The 17,936-nt window shown below is 59.4% G+C and overlaps 6 protein-coding genes across 6 annotated transcripts; 3 read left to right on the forward strand and 3 right to left on the reverse strand.

The window, feature by feature from the left end:
• Positions 1–414: 414 nt before the first annotated feature.
• MYCTH_2311698 (uncharacterized protein) lies at positions 415–4,466 on the forward strand. Its single transcript, XM_003666692.1, has 4 exons — positions 415–1,462; positions 1,521–1,734; positions 1,786–3,185; positions 3,246–4,466. Exons 1-4 carry the CDS (start codon positions 654–656, stop codon positions 4,123–4,125), a joined length of 3,303 nt encoding a protein of 1,100 aa, XP_003666740.1. The 5' UTR covers positions 415–653; the 3' UTR covers positions 4,126–4,466.
• Positions 4,467–5,435: 969 nt separating this feature from the next.
• MYCTH_2311703 (uncharacterized protein) lies at positions 5,436–7,112 on the forward strand. Its single transcript, XM_003666693.1, has 4 exons — positions 5,436–5,687; positions 5,756–5,776; positions 5,900–6,130; positions 6,287–7,112. Exons 1-4 carry the CDS (start codon positions 5,666–5,668, stop codon positions 7,045–7,047), a joined length of 1,035 nt encoding a protein of 344 aa, XP_003666741.1. The 5' UTR covers positions 5,436–5,665; the 3' UTR covers positions 7,048–7,112.
• A 65-nt stretch (positions 7,113–7,177) lies between these two features.
• On the reverse strand, positions 7,178–8,443 carry MYCTH_2071028 (uncharacterized protein; the record flags this gene model as incomplete). Its single annotated transcript, XM_003666694.1, has 2 exons — positions 7,178–7,499; positions 7,641–8,443. The coding sequence occupies 2 exons, from the start codon at positions 8,441–8,443 to the stop codon at positions 7,178–7,180; spliced, it is 1,125 nt and encodes a 374-aa protein (XP_003666742.1).
• A 413-nt stretch (positions 8,444–8,856) lies between these two features.
• MYCTH_2311706 (uncharacterized protein) lies at positions 8,857–11,768 on the forward strand. The gene is made up of 4 exons (XM_003666695.1): positions 8,857–8,961; positions 9,031–9,682; positions 9,752–11,178; positions 11,252–11,768. Exons 2-4 carry the CDS (start codon positions 9,370–9,372, stop codon positions 11,750–11,752), a joined length of 2,241 nt encoding a protein of 746 aa, XP_003666743.1. The 5' UTR covers positions 8,857–8,961; positions 9,031–9,369; the 3' UTR covers positions 11,753–11,768.
• A 335-nt stretch (positions 11,769–12,103) lies between these two features.
• MYCTH_2311708 (uncharacterized protein) lies at positions 12,104–13,862 on the reverse strand. The gene is made up of 2 exons (XM_003666696.1): positions 13,264–13,862; positions 12,104–13,050 (listed from the first exon to the last, which is right to left on the reverse strand). Exons 1-2 carry the CDS (start codon positions 13,357–13,359, stop codon positions 12,211–12,213), a joined length of 936 nt encoding a protein of 311 aa, XP_003666744.1. The 5' UTR covers positions 13,360–13,862; the 3' UTR covers positions 12,104–12,210.
• Position 13,863: 1 nt separating this feature from the next.
• MYCTH_2311710 (uncharacterized protein) lies at positions 13,864–17,760 on the reverse strand. The gene has a single exon (XM_003666697.1). The coding sequence runs from the start codon at positions 17,258–17,260 to the stop codon at positions 14,258–14,260; it is 3,003 nt and encodes a 1,000-aa protein (XP_003666745.1). The 5' UTR covers positions 17,261–17,760; the 3' UTR covers positions 13,864–14,257.
• Positions 17,761–17,936: the final 176 nt, after the last annotated feature.

Below are 17,936 nucleotides of genomic sequence, written 5' to 3' on the forward strand. Positions count from 1 at the left end.
TGATATAGGCTACGGATCATTCATGGAAGGCGTTAACAGGCAAAGAGGGGCTCTCAGGTGTGTACTCCGTACCAGGGACTGGGTAATTATGTCCGTGTGAGAATTAAATTGTGAGGCTACTTTGAAATGCACATGGATGTATGTAAAATACGCGTCTCCAGCCCTAGCAGATTCAGTCGCTTGCAGAGAGATCATGAGAGGCAGAACTTCAACTCATCTCGTCAAACAACTTCGGACGGCAGATACAACTAACTAACCAGGGTTCAAGTAATATGGGCCTCCAGAGCTGCTCGCCCGATGGATTGCAGGCTACTCTATCGATAAGCATCTTGTACTGTGGCTTAGTAATTTGGCCAATCTTTACCAGGGATCTGTCTGCTTCTGTCCCACACCAGAGGGGCAAGCTGGCAGTTACGCCGCTCACTGCAGCGCAGGGACGGTAGGCTTCAATCGATAGCGCCCTTTCAGCCTGGAGCTCGGTTTCGGCCCCGCCATGCCATAAGGTTCACTCCGTCTCGATCTTACATACCTCCCTTCCTCACCTTACACTCTTTAGTTTCTCCGCGCAAAGAGGTCGACTTTTACGCCGGTCCAATCTTTCGATTTTTGCTGTGGGCTTCTCGTCCATATTCCTTCTCTCGAAAACAGGGAAAATGGATCCGAACGAACAACAGCCGCAACCGCCGCCGCCGGCGACATCAACGCCTGATGCGCCCGACAGAGAAACGATGGAGCGGATCCGCCGAAGGAGACTGGAGAAGCTTGGAGGATCCCCGGGTTCAAGCACGCCCGCTGCAAGCTCCCCAAGCACCGAGACACCACCTGCCGCCGCCCGGCAAAGTACATCCAAGCCCGCGGACGGCAAGTTGGTGTCGAAAGAGGCCGAGAAGCCCGCACCGGGGGATAGCAGGCCCAAGATCAACGTCTCGCCTGCACCCGCACCAGGAACCCCCCACAGCACCGGCAGCGCCAGCAGCAGCAGACCAGGTAGTGCCAACAACGCAGGCTCCCGAGCTAAGAGGCAGGCATCAGATGTTGACGAGCCTTCAGCGTCGGCGCCTCCCAAGAAGCAGACCACTCCAGCCGCCCAGGAAACGATCGAGGACTACGCAGACCGAGTGCTGTCCAACATCTTCCGTTGCACGGTCGATCCCAACCGCACAACGGACAGCCAAGGCCACAAGCTCGCCTTCCTGCCGAACCTCAGTGCGGAGCTCGCGGAAGAGGGCTCGCCGCTCAAGTTGACGACTGGGAGGCTGGAGGAGGCTATCATGGAGGCGGCTACGGCGGTGCCGCACGACCGACCGCTGTTGGATTACTTGCTGCCGTGCTGGAAGCGGGTGGTGAGGACATTAAAAGTGCTTCGCGGCCCGGCACCAGAGAAGGAAGCGCTCCTCAAGGAAGCCAGGCGATTATGCTTCAGCAACTGCATCTTCGCATTGACCGTGCCGGAGTTGTTCAGGTGAGTCTGGGTCCGGACGAGTCTGCGCAGCTTGGTGCTGACGCTCTTGACCTTCAAGCCGAGAGCCGAACGCTCTCCACGACACGCTGGTCCCGTATCTGCTGCGGGAGGTCGAGTCGGAAGACGGCCTATGCCTGGACTTCTTCGCGGAGGCCGTCGCCCGTATCGAGGACGATGATTCTATCGCGCCTCTATTCACCAAGGCGATGGCCGACATCAGCGCCAAGCTGGCTACGATGAGCATGAATGATGACTACAAGCCCTGTGTCAACGTGAGTGGTCAGGTGGCCCAGGCTTTTCGTCGCTGTTGCTGACCTCGTCAGGCACTGTTGACGTACTCGAGATTCCCGCCCCTGCTCAACGCCCTGGCACAGCACCCGTGCTTCCAGATGGCACAGTCTGCGCCGGGAATCGAGAAGAACACCATCCTCGGCCCCTTCTTCAGGATATCGCCGCTCCAACCAGAGGTGACAACGGTCTACTTTGCCGGACCGAGGACGATGGACAAGGGCCGCATCCAAACATCGCAAAATGCGCTGCAGATGACATTGGGAGCACACCAGGCGGATCTCAAGACGATCATCAACGCCTTCATTCGAGCGAGTCCCGAAGCGAGAAACAAGACGTTGGACTGGTTTGCCTACATCATGAACACCAACCACAAGAGGCGTGCGATGCAGGTTGACCCGAACGAGGTTTCCTCGGACGGCTTCATGATCAACGTGACCGTTATTCTCGACACGCTGTGCGAGCCTTTCATGGACAGCACCTTCTCGAAAGTGGGGCGGATCGATGTCGACTACTTCAGGAGGAACCCGAGGGTGGACATCAGGGACGAGACAAAGCTCAACGCGGACCAGGCGCAATCGGATGCTTTCTATGCCAACAAGCTCGAGGGGGAGTCCAACTTCATCACGGAAATTTTCTTCTTGACGTTGGCGGCACATCACTATGGCAGCGAAGCAGCAAACTCCAAGCTGAAAACGCTCGACAGGAACATCAAGCATTTCGAGAAGAACCTCGCCATGATGGAGGCGGAGCGGCAGAAACTGGTCAACCGACCGGATCAGCTCCGGATCTTGGACGCGGCGATCCAGCGCCACACTAGCGTGCTGGAGCGGTCCATGGCGATGAAGTACTCGATCGAGGGTATCCTGTTGGAGCAGAAGATGCAGAGCCGGTCGCTGCAGTTCATGCGCTACGTCGCCATCTGGCTGCTTAGAGTTGCCAGCCAGACCGAGTACACACCGGACAAGCCACTCAAACTCCCGCTGCCTGCGAACCAGCCCGAGGCGTTCAAGTGCCTGCCGGAGTACGCGCTGCAGGACGTGGTCGACAACTTCAAGTTTGTCTTCCGCTACATTCCGCAGATCATCCTCTCGGCGGTCGGCGATGAGATGATTGCGCTCTGCATAACCTTCCTGGAGTCGTCCGAGTACATCAGGAACCCCTATCTCAAGTCGTCGCTCGTGACGCTGCTGTCCCACGGTACCTGGCCGACATACCACCTCAAGAAGGGCGTCTTGGGCGATCTCATGACCAACACCAAGTTTGCAAACGACTATCTGCTGCACGCGATCATGAAGTTCTACATCGAGTGCGAGTCAACGGGTGCACACACGGCATTCTATGACAAGTTCAACATTAGATACGAGATCTTCATGGTGATCAAGTGCATCTGGACCAACGACGTGTACCGGCAGCAGCTGGTCCAGTCTAGCAAGTGAGTTGGCACCTCGGTGTTAGGGGGATATTGTCGGGTTCTTTTGCTGACATTGAACAGATCGAACCGCGCCTTCTTCGTCCGCTTCGTCAACCTCTTGATGAACGACGCGACCTATGTCCTCGACGAGGGCCTCGGCAAGTTCCCCAAGATTCACGATCTGCAGGCCCGCCTTCGAGACCCAACCCTCTCGCAAGAGGATCGCGAGAAAGCGGAAGAGGAGCTCCGGACCGCCGAGGGCCAAGCCACCTCATACATGCAACTCGCCAATGAAACGGTCAGCATGATGAAGCTGTTCACCACAACCATCACCGAGGCTTTTACGATGCCGGAAATCGTCCAACGCCTGGCTGGCATGCTCGACTACAATCTCGAGACGCTGACGGGACCCAAGTCCAAGATGCTCAAGGTCGATAATCCCGAGAAGTACTTCTTCAACCCCAAAACCCTCCTCCCCGAGCTTGTCGACATCTACCTCAACCTCGGTTCATCCACGTCCTTCATCGAAGCCGTCGCCGCCGACGGCCGCTCCTACAAGCCTTCGACCATGATCACAACGGCTCAGATTCTCCGCAACAAGCACCTGAAGGATGAGAAGGACATCCGGGCGTGGGAGGCGCTCTCGGCGAAGATCGAGAGCGCGAAGGAGGCACTGGACCGCGCCGACATGGATTACGACGACGCTCCACCCGAGTTCGAAGACCCCATCATGGGCATCCTGATGACGGACCCCGTGAGGTTGCCGTCGCGGCATGTTGTTGACCGGTCGACGATCACGCAGCACTTGCTGAGTGATCCGAAGGATCCGTATACGAGACAGCCGATGACCATCGAAGACGTTGTGCCGGATGTGGAGTTGAAGGAGCGGATCGAGGCGTGGAAGGCGGAGAGGAGGAGGGCCAAGGCCATGGGGGATGATGCTATGGACACGACGGAATGAGCTGGTCTCGAATGGGGGGAGATCGACTGAGAGCTTGGGGTCACGATGAGCCATGGGATGGTTGTCGCTCGGCTGGGCCTGGTCGGGCTTGTATGGTGTCTGTCATACCGGAGCTCGTAGGCCAGCGGCCCGCATATTCCATCCTTTGGAACTCGGGAGTTGCGGGCGGGGTCCTTGAAGGTATCCTTTTCGCGTATTGCATTTGCATGTAGAGAGGGCTCAAACAGACTTTTGTGTACGGAGCCACTCAAGTCAAACACGTTTGATCTTGTTCCGCTGAACTCGATCGTCAGAGTAGTTGTGATGTTACTGCTAGGTGTGCCATTAAGACGGAGAAGGAGGCTCGCCATATGCCCTGACCTCTGTAGGAATCAGGACTTCCTCCTCCCAACACCCTACTGCGTAGTATTTATGCATCATGACTCATGCCTCATGCGCGTCGTCGGCAGAACTTGCGTCTGTCTCTCGTCTGTCTCTCATTCGCAATCATCGCCACAAACCGACACTGCAGTAAGTCACAGATGTACTCTCATCGTGACCGGCTGGTAACTTCTGCCACCTTAATGCAGCCGTTACACATTGCATCAAACCATTTAGGAGTCGAACTCCGAGGTGATGACGCCGGCCCGTCCACCAAGTTTTCGCACACGCTCTTAGGATTGTCGACTCTCGTTGTCTGTGACCTTCCCGGCCCGTCATGATGAACTCCATTCCACAAGCTGGTGATCCCCATCGCTCTCTTTCGGGCCCCGCCCTCACCTCCCGGCGGAGGATGAGTCGCGACGTGCACGCACAACTCGGTCAGCGGCGCCACATGCCCTACACAGAATCCGGGTCGGAAACAACGCCCACACATACGCAGCGCCTCATACTATGTATGTACTGTACATACATACATATGTCCTCAGCAACTCACCCTCCTGCGCCACCCTCCTCCCTCCCTTGGCTGCTGCTGTAGAACGCCAATCTCGTCCGTTCAAAGGGAGGCTTGCCGGGAGTTCTCTGACGGTGACTCGGACATTTGATGAAAAAAAAAAAAAAAAAACACATATACGGACGTAGATGGACACGAAAAGAAATGGCCCGCGCCTTCCGCTCTATTCGCCCCAATGGAGAATCAACAGTTCCCGTACTAGTAGGCACGAGGCACGAGTGATTCTATTATCCCCGCTTGATAAAAACGGCACAGTCAGCTAGCCAAGCATTTCGGAGTTAACCTATCGCTCCCGGAGTTTATGTCGGACTGAGAACTCGAGCAAGTCAGCCGGGTATCCTGACGGGCCGGGACTCGGGACGGACGGTGTAAAGTAGGGCAACCCGGCGTTAAGTGGCGTCAAATCGACGGGGATTGCGAATCCGGGAATCAATGTTGCGGAAACCCCACCACCAAGAGGGGCAGAGAAGCGGGGCTTTAAGATGGTGATCGGGGTATATAAATGGGAGCCTGGTCAACGCTTGGTTCGGTATAATTATTTGCTCTCGGAATCGGGCCTGTAAGGCGTTGTTTTCATATCGAACTTCGGAAATTAAGACTACGAATATGACCAAGGTTCTCTTGACAGGTGAGCAGGGCACTCCAGGCGGCGAAGATTTGGAGCTCCGTCGCTGACTTGGTCGTCTCATATCATAGGTGGCTCCGGCTTCATTGCCGGTAAGTGAGAATTCTATACCCCGAAGCATCACAAGACCGGCCTTGGTGCAGCCTACCCGCCAGATAACCCTGCCAAAGCAACCGCGTCCAGTTCTCGACTGACTTGACAACCCAACCCACAAGCCCACATCCTGGAGCAGCTGCTCGCCAAAGGCCACAGCGTCGTGACGACCGTCCGCTCAGAGGAGAAGGCCGCCAAGATTCGTGAAGCCTACCCCGAGAAAGTTGCCTCGGGCGATTTGGTCACGGCCATAGTCCCGGACATCGCCCAGCCAAATGCCTTCGACGAGGTGGTCAAGACCCCGGACCTCGAGGTCGTCTTGCATACGGCTTCCCCTTTCCATTTCAAGTTCAGTTGGTCAACCCTCCCCATACGACTTCCCCTTTCCATTTCAAGATCAGTTAATCAACCCTCCCCAAAAAGATTTCGCCGCCTTCCAACCACACACACACACACACACAGAGAGAGAGAGACCGCGCGCGCGCTAATTAACTAAACTCCCCAATTAGGTGATCCCAAGGAGCTCCTGGACCCGGCCGTGATCGGCACAACGTCGATCCTGCGCGCCGTGGCCGCGTCGGCCCCGACGGTGCGGCGCGTCGTCGTGACGTCGTCCTTCGCCGCCATCGTCGACGAGGCGCACGTCCGGGACCCGTCGCACACCTTCACCGAGCGCAGCTGGAACCCCGTCACGCTGGACGAGGTGCACAAGCACCCGTCGACGGCGTACCGGGCCAGCAAGACGTTCGCCGAGCGCGCCGCCTGGGACTTCGTCAAGGACCCGGCCAACGGGGCCCGGTTCGACCTGGTCACCGTCAACCCGCCCATGGTCTTCGGCCCCGTCGTGCACTACCTGGCCAGCCTGGACGCCATCAACACGAGCAACGAGCGGATGGTGGACTGCCTGCGGGGCAAGTGGAGGGAGGAGGTGCCGAGCGCCGGGCCGGTGGTCATCTGGGTCGACGTGCGGGACGTGGCCGAGGCGCACATCAAGGCCGGCCTGGAGATCCCCGAGGCCGGGGGCAAGAGGCTGTTCGTGACCGCCGGCCTGTTCAGCAACGCCGAGCTGGCGCGGATCGCCCGGAAGAACTTCCCCGAGGACGCCGACCGGTTGCCGACCGAGCAGACCAAGGGCGGGGAGTTGCCGGCCGAGAACGAGAGGTTCCGGTTCGACAACTCCGAGACGAACAAGTTGTTGGGCATCAAGTATCGGTCGTTGGAGGAGTCCGTGGTGGATACGATCAAGAGCCTGAAGAAATATGGCGCGTAAAGGAGGAGGGGTGGGAGCCGTGTGTCGTGTCCAGTAGGAGTGAATAGAATGAGAGAGAGAGATAGAGACCAGAAAGCATTAGATCTTTTGTCTTCTCCCTCTTTTTCCTCCTTCTCCCCCCCCTTCCCCACTACCGCGCCTCCAACTCCTTGATCCTTTTCAACAACCCCTCTTTCCATTCTGCATACGCCTTCCTCTTCCTCTCCGAGAGATAGTCGTAACGCTCTTGAAACATGGTATCCGGCCTCCGGATCTGCGTCACCACCACCTCTTCTCCCTCTCCCTCCCCGCCATCGTCGCCTCCTTCCGCCCTCCGCCTCTTATCTTCCTCCCTGTCCGCCAGGTCTCTCACCCCGTCGACCCAGTCCATATCGAACCACCCGTGCCTCGCGCCCCTCACGGCCGCAGCATCGAACTCCCTCACCGAGGGTTCTTCCCACCCTTCCCACCCCCTGGCGTCGTCGTCATCATCGTCGTCATCATCATCATCCCCGTCCGCATCATCATCGCCGGAAGAGGGGACGACGGCCACGACGACCTCCTCCCTGGCCTTGCCGAGCCAGTACGCGACCTCCTTGCGCATCCTCACGTACCGCTCCCGCTCGACCTCCCGCCCGGCCGGCCAGACCACGCCGCGCCAGACGAAGAGGTAGAGCGCGCCGAGGACGGCCACCAGGTGGGCGCGCACCCAGCCGTCGTCGGTGAGCCGGCCGCGCGGGGCGACGACCGACTCCAGCCCGGACGCGACGACGGGTCCGATATGCGCCGGTCCGAGCTTGGTCAGGAGGTACCGGAGGGCGGGGCGTATCCACGGGGGGAGGGCGTCGTCCCGGCGTTGTTTTGGAGGCCCCCCGCCCCCGCCGCCCGCGGACGAGAGGGTGCGGTCCTTGGAAGGGGTGGCGGCGGCGCCGGCCCGGGCGCGGAGGTCGGAGAGGGATCGCTCCTTGCTGGGGGTCGTCCGCGACTTGCTGGCTAGGGGGGAGCCGTTGAGGAGTAATTGTTGTTGTTGCTGCTGCTGCTGCTGTTCGCGGATCTTGGCGCTAGGCGTTCGGATGCGACCGCTGCCGAGGGGGGTGCCGCTTGGGGTGTGGCGGCCCGGGGTGGAGGCAGAGGCGGGAAGGATCTTGTCGAGGTGGTTGTAGAGGCGCTTGTAGATGCGCGGAGGAATGGGCGGCCGCGGCTCGATTGGGGGCAGGTCGAGGGCGACCTTGAGCCTGTCGCATGCCAGGTGCGCGCAGGCATAGAGCCGGGCGACTTCTTCCTCTGCCTTGAGCGTGCTGGCCCGGTTCCGTGACTGGGCGAGGAGGGAGGAGGCCAGGTCCGTGAGCGGTTGTGGGAGGGCCGAGTTGTGGGTGGGGAGCAGAGAGAGCAGCGTCTGCTCAATTGACCGGTTCATCGCGACTTATTATCGTTGACGAATGATCGCAACAGCAACGGGGGGGGAGGGGGGGGAAGAAGAAAAATGAAGAAAACTCTATTTTCAACAAAAATCCAATACTTTAACTTTCGTTGCCGCGATATGATGGTTGCGTCCCTTCAGCTCGTCTGCGTCTCATTCGTTGCTCGTCAATTTAAGAATCTCACTCCTCAGAGGTACCGAGTAATACAAAAAAGTACGGAGTAATAAGGTTCGGTTTATTCCGTACTTCGTACAGTGCCTGCGATGATTCCAGACGCGACTTGAGGGGGCCGTGGCGTGGCGTGCCGGGGCCAACGCCTGATCACGTGCATCGGACCCCGACCCGGAGTGGCCATTCTGCCAAGACTGGAAGTTGCCGCCAGTCCGCTTCTCCCCCAACATCAGGCAGATGGGCCTTGCATCATCTGCCTTTTTGCATCGCGCATCCCGCATCCGACCGACTTTGCGGGCAAGAGCGGTACCACACCATGGCTTTCCACGCAAGTGGGCTGCCGGTACGTTTTCCGCACTCGACCGCTCTATCTTGATACGACTCGGTACTGACTTTTTTTTTTCCGTGGCAGAGTATCGCAGCGGCGACCTCGGATCTGTGGCCGTCACTTGCGAACACGCTACTAATCCCCTGGAAAGGCGCTACCTACAACCCCCCAGCTCCGAACCGCGCCCGACCGCCCCGTACTTCCGTTGCCCATCGGCCTTCATCGTCGGCAACTCTCGCGAAGGCCCAAGAGGACTCCTCGCTGCGTGCGCAGGGCGACCCGATAGCAAGGACCAGGACTGAGCTCCCCGACTTCCTCCGGGACGTGGTGCCAACCCCACGCTTCCTCGACCGTCGCTTCGCCGATGCATCCCCTACCAACATCTTCTCGGAAATAGCGAACACGTCTTCACGCTCGCTCGCCATGGCGAACCCTCTCATGCGCCGCTCCTATGCGGCTCTGATGGCCCCCCCCCTGGCACCCTTTCCCGGCCTCCGTTCGATGAGCACCTACCAGCCCAGCCGCGTGCAGCAGTTCCCTTGGATCAAGTTTCAGCAACCCTCTCGTGGCTTCCAGTCGCGAAGCTTCGGCACCGGCGGGATTCCTCGCGATCTCCTCGCCAACCGCGAGGCTGCCGCCAACCGGAATCCCCACAGCGCCACCGCTCAAAACTCGTTCTACCAGCTTCTTCTCAAGGCCAACATGCCTGCCATTGTTGTTGAACGCTATCAGTCCGGTAGGCCAGACAGTGGTTGCTGCGTTACTCGATTGCCAAGTGCCGGATGCTAACGTGTGTGTGATTTAGGACGGTTTGCGACCAACGAAGCGGCCGATGAAGCCTACCAGAGAGCGCTGGCCATGATCAACGGCACGGCCGGCCCGGCTGCCAGCGGCGATGCGGCTGCCAATGCCTCCTCCGGTCTCAGTTCGAGCAAGCTTCAGGCGGTCGGCCAGGCTGTGGCCGCCCACCGCTCCGGTAGCAACATGGCATTCTCGACGGGTTCCAACGGTAGCAAGAACGGTCCTCTGCACGTCATCGTAGACGAAACGTTTGGCACCGCTGCTCTGAGATGGATCAAGTTTCTCCTGTGGTTTGGTCTCTGCGCTTATCTGAGTCTCGTCCTGGTCACTATGGTTGTCGAGGGTATGACTAGCCTCAAGCGGCCGAGCAAGGTTGACGGTATCGATCCCAAGGCCGAGAACCAAAAGGCTCGCTTTTCCGACGTCCACGGCTGCGACGAGGCCAAGGAGGAGCTCCAGGAACTGGTCGAATTCTTGCGGAACCCCGAAAAGTTCAGCAACCTCGGCGGCAAGCTGCCCAAGGGCGTGCTCCTCGTTGGCCCCCCGGGCACGGGCAAGACCCTGTTGGCTCGCGCCGTCGCCGGAGAGGCTGGCGTTCCCTTCTTCTACATGTCTGGCAGCGAGTTCGACGAGATCTACGTTGGCGTCGGCGCCAAGCGCGTCCGAGAGCTCTTCAATGCCGCAAAGGCCAAGGCTCCTTCCATCGTCTTCATCGACGAGCTGGACGCCATCGGCGGCAGACGCAACTCGCGCGACGCAACCTACGTTCGCCAGACCCTGAACCAGCTCCTCACCGAGATGGACGGTTTCGCGCAGAATAGCGGTGTCATCATCCTGGGCGCCACCAACTTCCCCGAGTCTCTCGACAAGGCGCTCACCCGCCCTGGCCGTTTTGACCGCCACGTCCACGTGTCTCTGCCCGACGTCCGCGGTCGGATCGCCATCCTGAAGCACCACGCCAAGAAAATCAAGATAGGCTCCGACGTCAACATCGCGGCCATCGCCGCCCGCACCTCGGGCCTGTCTGGTGCCGAGCTCGAGAACATTGTCAACCAGGCGGCCGTCCATGCCAGCAAGGAGAAGGCCAAGGCCGTCATGCAAGCCCACTTTGAGTGGGCCAAGGACAAGGTCATCATGGGTGCCGAGAAGCGCAGCATGGTCATCACGCCCAAGGAGAAGGAGATGACGGCTTACCACGAGGCCGGCCACGCCCTGGTCGCTTACTACTCCAAGGACACGGCGGGCGAACTCTACAAGGTCACGGTCCTTCCGCGCGGCCAGAGCCTCGGCCATACCGCCTTCCTCCCGACGATGGACAAGTATTCGTATTCGGTCCGTGACTACCTGGGCCTCATCGACCGCGCCATGGGCGGCAAAGTCGCCGAGGAGATTGTCTACGGAAACGAGTTTGTGACTAGTGGTGTCAGCCAGGTATGTGCCTTTGCATATATCCCTATCGATCCTCTTGTGCAGAATGGGAATGTGCGCTAACTCCCGCGTCCAGGATCTTGACTCTGCCACCCGCACGGCGTGGCAGATGGTGGCTCAGCTCGGCATGTCGGAGCGCTTGGGCCCGGTCGAGTATCTGCGCGATTACGAGCGCTTGAGCTCGGAGACGCGCGCCATGGTCGAGGCCGAGGTCAAGAAGGTGCTCGACGAGTCGTACGCCCGCGCCCGAGCCCTGCTCGTCTCCAAGCGCGCCGAGCTTGACCTGCTCGCCAAGGCCCTTGTCGAGTACGAGACGCTGGACCGCGCCGAGGTCGAGAAGGTGCTGCGCGGCGAGAAGCTTGAGGGTCGAATCTCGGTGCCGCCCGGGCCCATGGCCGTGCCAAAGCCCCAGAAATCGATAGAGCCTGGCTTGCCGATGCCGCCATTGTCCGGCGGTGATGATGGTGAGAGTGCCGGGCCCGGGAGTCCACCGCCGCCCGCCCCGCCACCAGCACCTGCGAGGCAAATAACAGTACTGGGCACCGGCGAGGTAGGAAATGGGGAAAGGGATGAATGAGTTTTGAAAAGGAGGAGGGGGGTGGGGGTTGGTTAAAGTTGGTAGGGGAAATCGATACCGAGCGGATTCACGAGTACCCACCAAGATTTGAGAGATTGAGACGATAGGGACCGGTCGGATGGCATGGGTGGCGTTTTGTGGCTGATCATCACGTCGGGAGTGTATACCTCCGCAGCGGTGTAAATTTTTCTATGTCTGTTTTCTTCCATTCGTCTTGTTCTACTAACGATTAGCAAGTACGGCATCTCTCCTACTATTTTCGAAGCTGGCTTAATATGCTGCAGTGATGATGATGTCGTGAATATGGAAAGCAAGAACAAGAGGCACCCAGGCGTGGCGGATAATCTCGGAACAACTCGTTCAAGCAACGAGACGGGTTGCTTGACCCCTAGCCTGAGTCCGCCTTCCAACCTTTTCCCTCTAGCTCCTCCCCCACGCCAACCCAATCCCTCGGCCCTTTAGCAAACCCCGGGGATGACGGCCCAGCGCCCCCGGACCTTGTCCTCGCCAAACTTTTCCGCGTACCACTTGCGGCCCCTGACGGCCCGGGGCAGCATGGCCGCGATCTCGTTAAACAGGAAGCACCTCGCGGGCAGGCATCCCCAGCCGGCCGCCATCCAGAAGCCGAACCACTCGACCCACTCGCAAAAGTAGTGCGGGTACAGCATCACCTTGAACAGGCCGGCCTGCGGGATCTCGTAGTGCTTGTCGACCACCACCGTCCCGGCCGTTTTGTTCTTCCGGGGAGGACCGTCCTTACGGGCGGCCTCGCGCGCCCTCCGCGCGGCGCGGCGCCGGATCTCGCGCAGCTCGTCGTCGTGGTAGTAGTTGGCGGCGAGGCCGAGGTAGAAGACGGCCAGGCCGGCGGCGAACTGCGGCGTGCCGAGCCGGAGCTGCGCGGCCCAGGCGGCGCGCGTCGTCGGGCCGTACCCGCCCAGCCACGCGCCGATGGCCAGCCCGTTGGTCAGCTGGAAGGCGACGGCGGACAGCCAGACGACCGGGTGGATCGGCGACATGGACGGCTGCAGGAAGGGGAACAGCAGCGCCCGGTAGGCGTAGTGCAGCACGAACAGGAACGCCAGCACCTTGTTCTCGTACGGGACCGCCGCCCCCGCCCCCTCAACCTCCCCCTCCCACCCCTCAACCTGCGCCGACAGCGTGCCCATCGTGTACAGCAGCGTCAGGAACCCGGGCGCCTCCATCGTCAGCCACCCGACCCGCCCAGGCAGGTTGAGCCGCGAGTCCACCGACGTCTTGCCCATCCCGTACCACGGTATCACCCATTGCAGCGAAGCGACCTGCTCTCTCTCTCTCTCTCTCCCCCGCGCCCGAGGGCAAAGAGGTGGGTTTTGCATTAGTGATGATGCCCTTGAGGGGGGAAAAAAAATAAAAGGGGACGGGGAGGGGGTGGTTAAGGAGAACAAGGCGAAGTGCAGTGAGAAAAGGATGGGAAGGTGCTCGAGTCGGTTGGTTGGTTGATTGATTGCTTGCTTGCTTGCTTGCTTGCTTACCACAGGCATCCATTTCCAAATGGAGAGGATGAAGTCGTAGTTCTCACGGTTCGGTGGGAACCAATTGGGAATGAGTCCTGTGGTCGACGTGGCCATGGTCGCGGTTATGGTGTGAACGCGTGCTCGTGTGTGTGTGTGCGTGCGTGCGTGCGTGCGAATGAGCGAGTGTGTTTGCGTGAGTGGGGGGAAAATGTCGAGACAAAAGGTGTTGGTCTCTTGTTAGGGATGTAAAAAAACAGAATCGAATTCCTGTTTGAAGGCACGGAAGGATTGAGCACCGTTGAGTCCTTTCCATATATTGAATAGACCGTACCCTGACCCGTCACCATTCGCGCGCGTAAAGTGGTATTGTAGGTACCCGGCCATGCAAAGGACCAGGGAATGATGTCGGGGAGTCGCCGGCCCAGATCGGTGGCCGTGCGTACGGAGTAGTAGGGGATGTAGTGTGTCGGTGTGATGCCCCACTAACCTACAGAGCCCTTGCGCTGCAGCAGTACTCCGGGTGCCAATATCCGTGCTTACGCACCGCCAACTCGACGCTCACAGACCCCAATCCTGCACTCGCCCTTGCTATTAAAAATCACCTGCGAGGACAGATTACACAAACAAGACCTGTCTATATTCCATGGCTCTCTAGTATGAGAAGAACCATTTATCAACTGGGAGTCTCTTTCTCGGCCGTACCGAATTCCCCCCAAGACGCTGCTGGTGAAGTGGTGCCAGGACTCGCCAAACCCCAGCCTACATACATCATACAAGACCCTAAAGCCCTTTGCTAGACAACAACCCCTGACATCACGAGACCCTTTCCAGAACCATCAAAGCCTGCTGTGCATAACATAACCATAGCCATCGAAAAAAAAAGAGAAAAGAAAAGAAAAGAGAAAAATTAGAGCCAGATCTCGTGATATCATAACCATCTACCTTCTTTACTCCCGGCACGGCTCTGCTCTCTGCTCTATCTTATCTGTTCTATTCCGCCCCAGTCTCGACCTCACATGACCACACAGTCCCTGTCCCTTCCGCTGCCTCCAGAAACGGGCATCGGCGAGCCCGCAGGTGGTGGTACCCCTCTCCGGTAACCCGCTGGCGGCTGCGACCCACCGCGTCCGTCAGCGCCGGGGTATTGATACCTACCCGGGCCGCTCCGACCGCCCGGCCCTATCCCTTCCTGCTGCGGCTGTGGCCGCCCACCTGCAGCCGTGGCAGTGCTGCCGGCGCCTGCATTGGTGCTGCCCGGATGGGCGGGGTGGCCTGCCGGCGGGATGTACGGCTGTTGCCTCGCGGCTTGTTCGTAGCTCGGAGGGGCTTCCTCGAGCTCTTGATCGGCGGGCCGGTGCGTCATTCGTGTCGTTTGCGGCACCGTCGTCGTACTGGTGGCGGCGGTAGAGGAGCTGCGGGGCGGGAGGAGGGAGCGGACGGTCTGGGTTGTCGGGCGTGGCCGGTCGGAGCTACCCGTGCCGCTGATGTTTCCGCTCACCGAGTGGGTGGTGGTCGACGCGGACGCGAGACGGGGCTGAGCGGGCGTCGGCCGGCGTCCGCCAGCGAGCGGAGCGTTGGCTGGTGACGAGAGGGAGGGGCTGGAATAAGAGGCATGTCGCCCGCCGCCAACACCGCCACGACCAGCACTACCTCGGCTAGCACCGCCTCGTTGCCCAACGCCGCCGCCGCCGCCGCCTTGCTGCTCAATGTATTGCTCTGAGAGGAGACTCTCACGCCTGCGGCGCTCAGCGCGCGCGCGCTCGTCTTCTTCTTCTTGGAGTTGCAATGCGAGCGCGAGATCCCGGTCTTCCTGTTCATGCTTCGCGGAGAGGGGCCCCTCGGTGGAGGCGCCCTGTCGCACCGTAGGACCGTGACGCGTTTGCACCGTATCCCAACCATCGTTGTCAGTGTCCGCCGCGTCCGCCCAGTGGTCAGGTACGGCATCCCGGGACGGGCCTGGCTGGCCTTGCGGCGCACCACCGACAGGGCGGAAGTCGCCAGAGAAGAACTCGGTGCGTTCGCCGTTGACGTCGACCAGAGACTCCCATACCACCTCAGCGTGCCCGGCATACCCGGCATCTGTCACGAGCGTGAGCAGCTCCAGCGTCTGCGGGTGTCGATACAGAGTCGAGAAGTGGTCGTTGCGAAAGAGGATCGCGACCGAACCGGGCTTCATGGCCTGTTTGATGACTTCCAATCCAAACTTTGTCAGCTGCGTCGCTGAGATGCTCAGAAACGACTTGATGCTCAAGACATCCTGGTATATCTGCTGCTCCTCCGGTGTGAGACCCTGTTCGGAGTTACACAACTTCTCTTCCAGCTCCTCTTCCCTGAACAACAGATTCTGTGCATCCTCATAGGAACCCGCCTGTCGCGAGAATGCATCATACGCCGCATCGTCCTTGGAGGGTAGCCACCCGTGGATGAGCGGGATGGAAAAAGTCGAATAAAGAGCCATCTCCCTCGTATGTTCAAAGGTGCCAGGGATCATGTCGGCGCGCTCGGTAGGATGGAGGTATGTGAGCGACGTCCGTTTGAACGCCGAGACGACTTCCGGGGTCGGGATAAACCGCGGGTTGACGTTCATTCCCGTATGCAACCCCTTGAGGAACTCGTACAGCTCGGTGACATCCGGTAGAGGCACATCGGGCTGCGCTCGTCTCTCGGACATGAGCTCGTCGAACACGGCATCCAGCAGCAATCCAAGGCTCACTTGCTCACGCGACTTAAGCGTCTCAACAAGTGCCGTGTTGGTCTTGTCCGCCGGGGTGGTCAGAACGAGCGCGTTGACAAGCGCGACCAGGGGACAGGGTCCGTTGGCGTTCTGAACGAGAATTGGCGATGTCCGAGGGTTCTTGGCAGCCGATTCGTCGTGCCAGTTGATGTTCTTGATCTGATAAGTTTCTGACTTATCAACAGGCCGAGGGGGCGCGGCCGGCGGCCGCTCTGCGGTATTCCTTGGTGGCAGTTTCGGGGCCTCCTCTGAGCGCGCTTCTATTGCAGGAGCCTCTTTACCTGCGGTATCTTCATCTTTGAAATTCTCCCACGTGCTCTGTCTCGATAGGGGCTCCGGTTCTGGTTCCATATCAATGAGGTTCCAATCGTCGGTTCCCGCAGGGCCGTTGCTCGGTATCGCCGGCGGCTGAGAGACGTCCTTTCCTTTGTCGGAAAGCTTGAGATCATCCCAGACGTTGGTATCATCGAGAACCCCGTCGTCGGCCGTGGTGATAAGCGGCCTCGGAGGGGGTTGCCCCTTAGCCTCCTCACTCCACCCAGCAGAAGCGTCTTCTGATGGCGGAGACGTAAAGGCGAGCGAGTTGGACCCCAGTCTCGGGGTTGGCTGACTCGATGGCACAGCCGAGTCCCAAACGTTTCCTGCAATGGAATCTTGCTCCTCCATTCTCGGGACCGGCCAGGTTACATCTTTGCCCCCATCCAAGGCCGGTTGCCAAGGACTGGTACTCGAGTCGTTGATGCTCAGCTGCGAGAAGTCTGCCACTGGAACGGATGGCACGGGTGGGATGCTTGACGACGTTGCCGGCTGGCCCTGGCTAGTTCCAGACGCACTCAGCGACATCTTTCTCTTGAACGGATTCGTCTCGGGTCTGGAGCCTCCGCCTGGCAAAAGGACTGCTGGTCCCGGCGGCGTGTCCTGACTGGTTTCCGACGTCCCTCCCTGGGCCGTGCTTGCCTGAACACCATGGCTATCGCCCGGTCGCAGCACCGCTGGTACTTGGCTCACATCTACCGTATTGAGTGTGGACGCTCCCTCAGCCCAGATAGTGCCCTCATTCCCGAGGTCGGAAGAGGCCACGGTGGCGCCGTGTTTCGAAGAGCCCGGTATGCCGGCTTCTGGTTTTGTAGTGCTTTGTTGCCCTTGGTATTGCTCGTCTCCGTTTCCCCATATCGCATCGTTCTCGGTACTGCTCGGGGCCGATGCATCCTGCGCCTGCTGCTGCTGCGGGACAGTCGGATCAAGCGCAGCGGACTGAGGAAGCGGTTTTCGAGTCACCATATTGCAGCGCGAATTGCCGTCTAAATCCAGCGTCCAAACAGGGAAAGGAAGATGTCTGTGAGAAGATGTTGCCGAACGAAGGTTTGGCCGGAGGCAGCCTGGAGTGGGGCTGCGATACTCGTTGCACCAAGCTCGGGGACGGTGGCGCGGAACTGGTTCGGCGCTCTCTATGGAGAACGCGGAAAGGGGAGGAAAGAATTAGAGGGTTTCCAGGATGATAAAATCAAAGTCGCTATCATGTGTGCAAGCGAGCTGTTGTACAGGGCCGCATGATCTGTGAAAGCTAGAGCTTGTTGTCGTGTTGGAGTTGGTAGAACTGGGTGTTAGATAGTGAGTGCTAAGTAATGGCACGGGCAATTGGAAGATCGAAGCTCCAAAAAGGACGGTGCAACGCACTGCCGATTCTGCCGAAAATCTCTCTTAAGCGCTTGAGAAAGCAAGAAACCTCCGTATTTCGAGTCTTGAGGGAATTGAGCAGATCACTGTGAGCTTACTCTGTTTATTCGAGGCGGTTGGTAATGGGCGATCCTGCTAGCGTAGCTGCTGCAGCACGGCGCCGCCTCTCCAAGGTTGATCCGCCCCGCGTCATCCAAGTTGGCGAGCGGGCTGGGAAATAGTGGGGCAAATCCTAGAAAGGCAAGTCAGTCTGTGTGGGGTGCGGGCGCCTCAGCGAATC

This window comes from Thermothelomyces thermophilus, chromosome 7 (genome assembly GCF_000226095.1).
Source record: "Thermothelomyces thermophilus ATCC 42464 chromosome 7, complete sequence".
Taxonomy (NCBI): domain Eukaryota; kingdom Fungi; phylum Ascomycota; class Sordariomycetes; order Sordariales; family Chaetomiaceae; genus Thermothelomyces; species Thermothelomyces thermophilus.

Bases quoted from the DNA above. Each gene is read 5' to 3' on its own strand.
- MYCTH_2311698 (XM_003666692.1), top strand. From the start codon at position 654: ATGGATCCGAACGAACAACAGCCGCAACCGCCGCCGCCGGCGACATCA. The intron at 1,735-1,785 runs GTGAGTGGTCAG...TGACCTCGTCAG, and splicing joins ACTACAAGCCCTGTGTCAAC to GCACTGTTGACGTACTCGAG. The intron at 3,186-3,245 runs GTGAGTTGGCAC...GACATTGAACAG, and splicing joins CAGCTGGTCCAGTCTAGCAA to ATCGAACCGCGCCTTCTTCG.
- MYCTH_2311703 (XM_003666693.1), top strand. From the start codon at position 5,666: ATGACCAAGGTTCTCTTGACAG. The intron at 5,688-5,755 runs GTGAGCAGGGCA...CTCATATCATAG, and splicing joins GACCAAGGTTCTCTTGACAG to GTGGCTCCGGCTTCATTGCC. The intron at 6,131-6,286 runs GTTGGTCAACCC...CTCCCCAATTAG, and splicing joins CCCTTTCCATTTCAAGTTCA to GTGATCCCAAGGAGCTCCTG.
- MYCTH_2311706 (XM_003666695.1), top strand. From the start codon at position 9,370: ATGGCGAACCCTCTCATGCGCCGCTCCTATGCGGCTCTGATGGCCCCC. The intron at 9,683-9,751 runs GTAGGCCAGACA...TGTGTGATTTAG, and splicing joins TGTTGAACGCTATCAGTCCG to GACGGTTTGCGACCAACGAA. The intron at 11,179-11,251 runs GTATGTGCCTTT...TCCCGCGTCCAG, and splicing joins TGACTAGTGGTGTCAGCCAG to GATCTTGACTCTGCCACCCG.
- MYCTH_2311708 (XM_003666696.1), bottom strand. From the start codon at position 13,359: ATGGCCACGTCGACCACAGGACTCATTCCCAATTGGTTCCCACCGAAC. The intron at 13,051-13,263 runs GTAAGCAAGCAA...GAGAGAGAGCAG, and splicing joins TTTGGAAATGGATGCCTGTG to GTCGCTTCGCTGCAATGGGT.
- MYCTH_2311710 (XM_003666697.1), bottom strand. From the start codon at position 17,260: ATGGTGACTCGAAAACCGCTTCCTCAGTCCGCTGCGCTTGATCCGACT.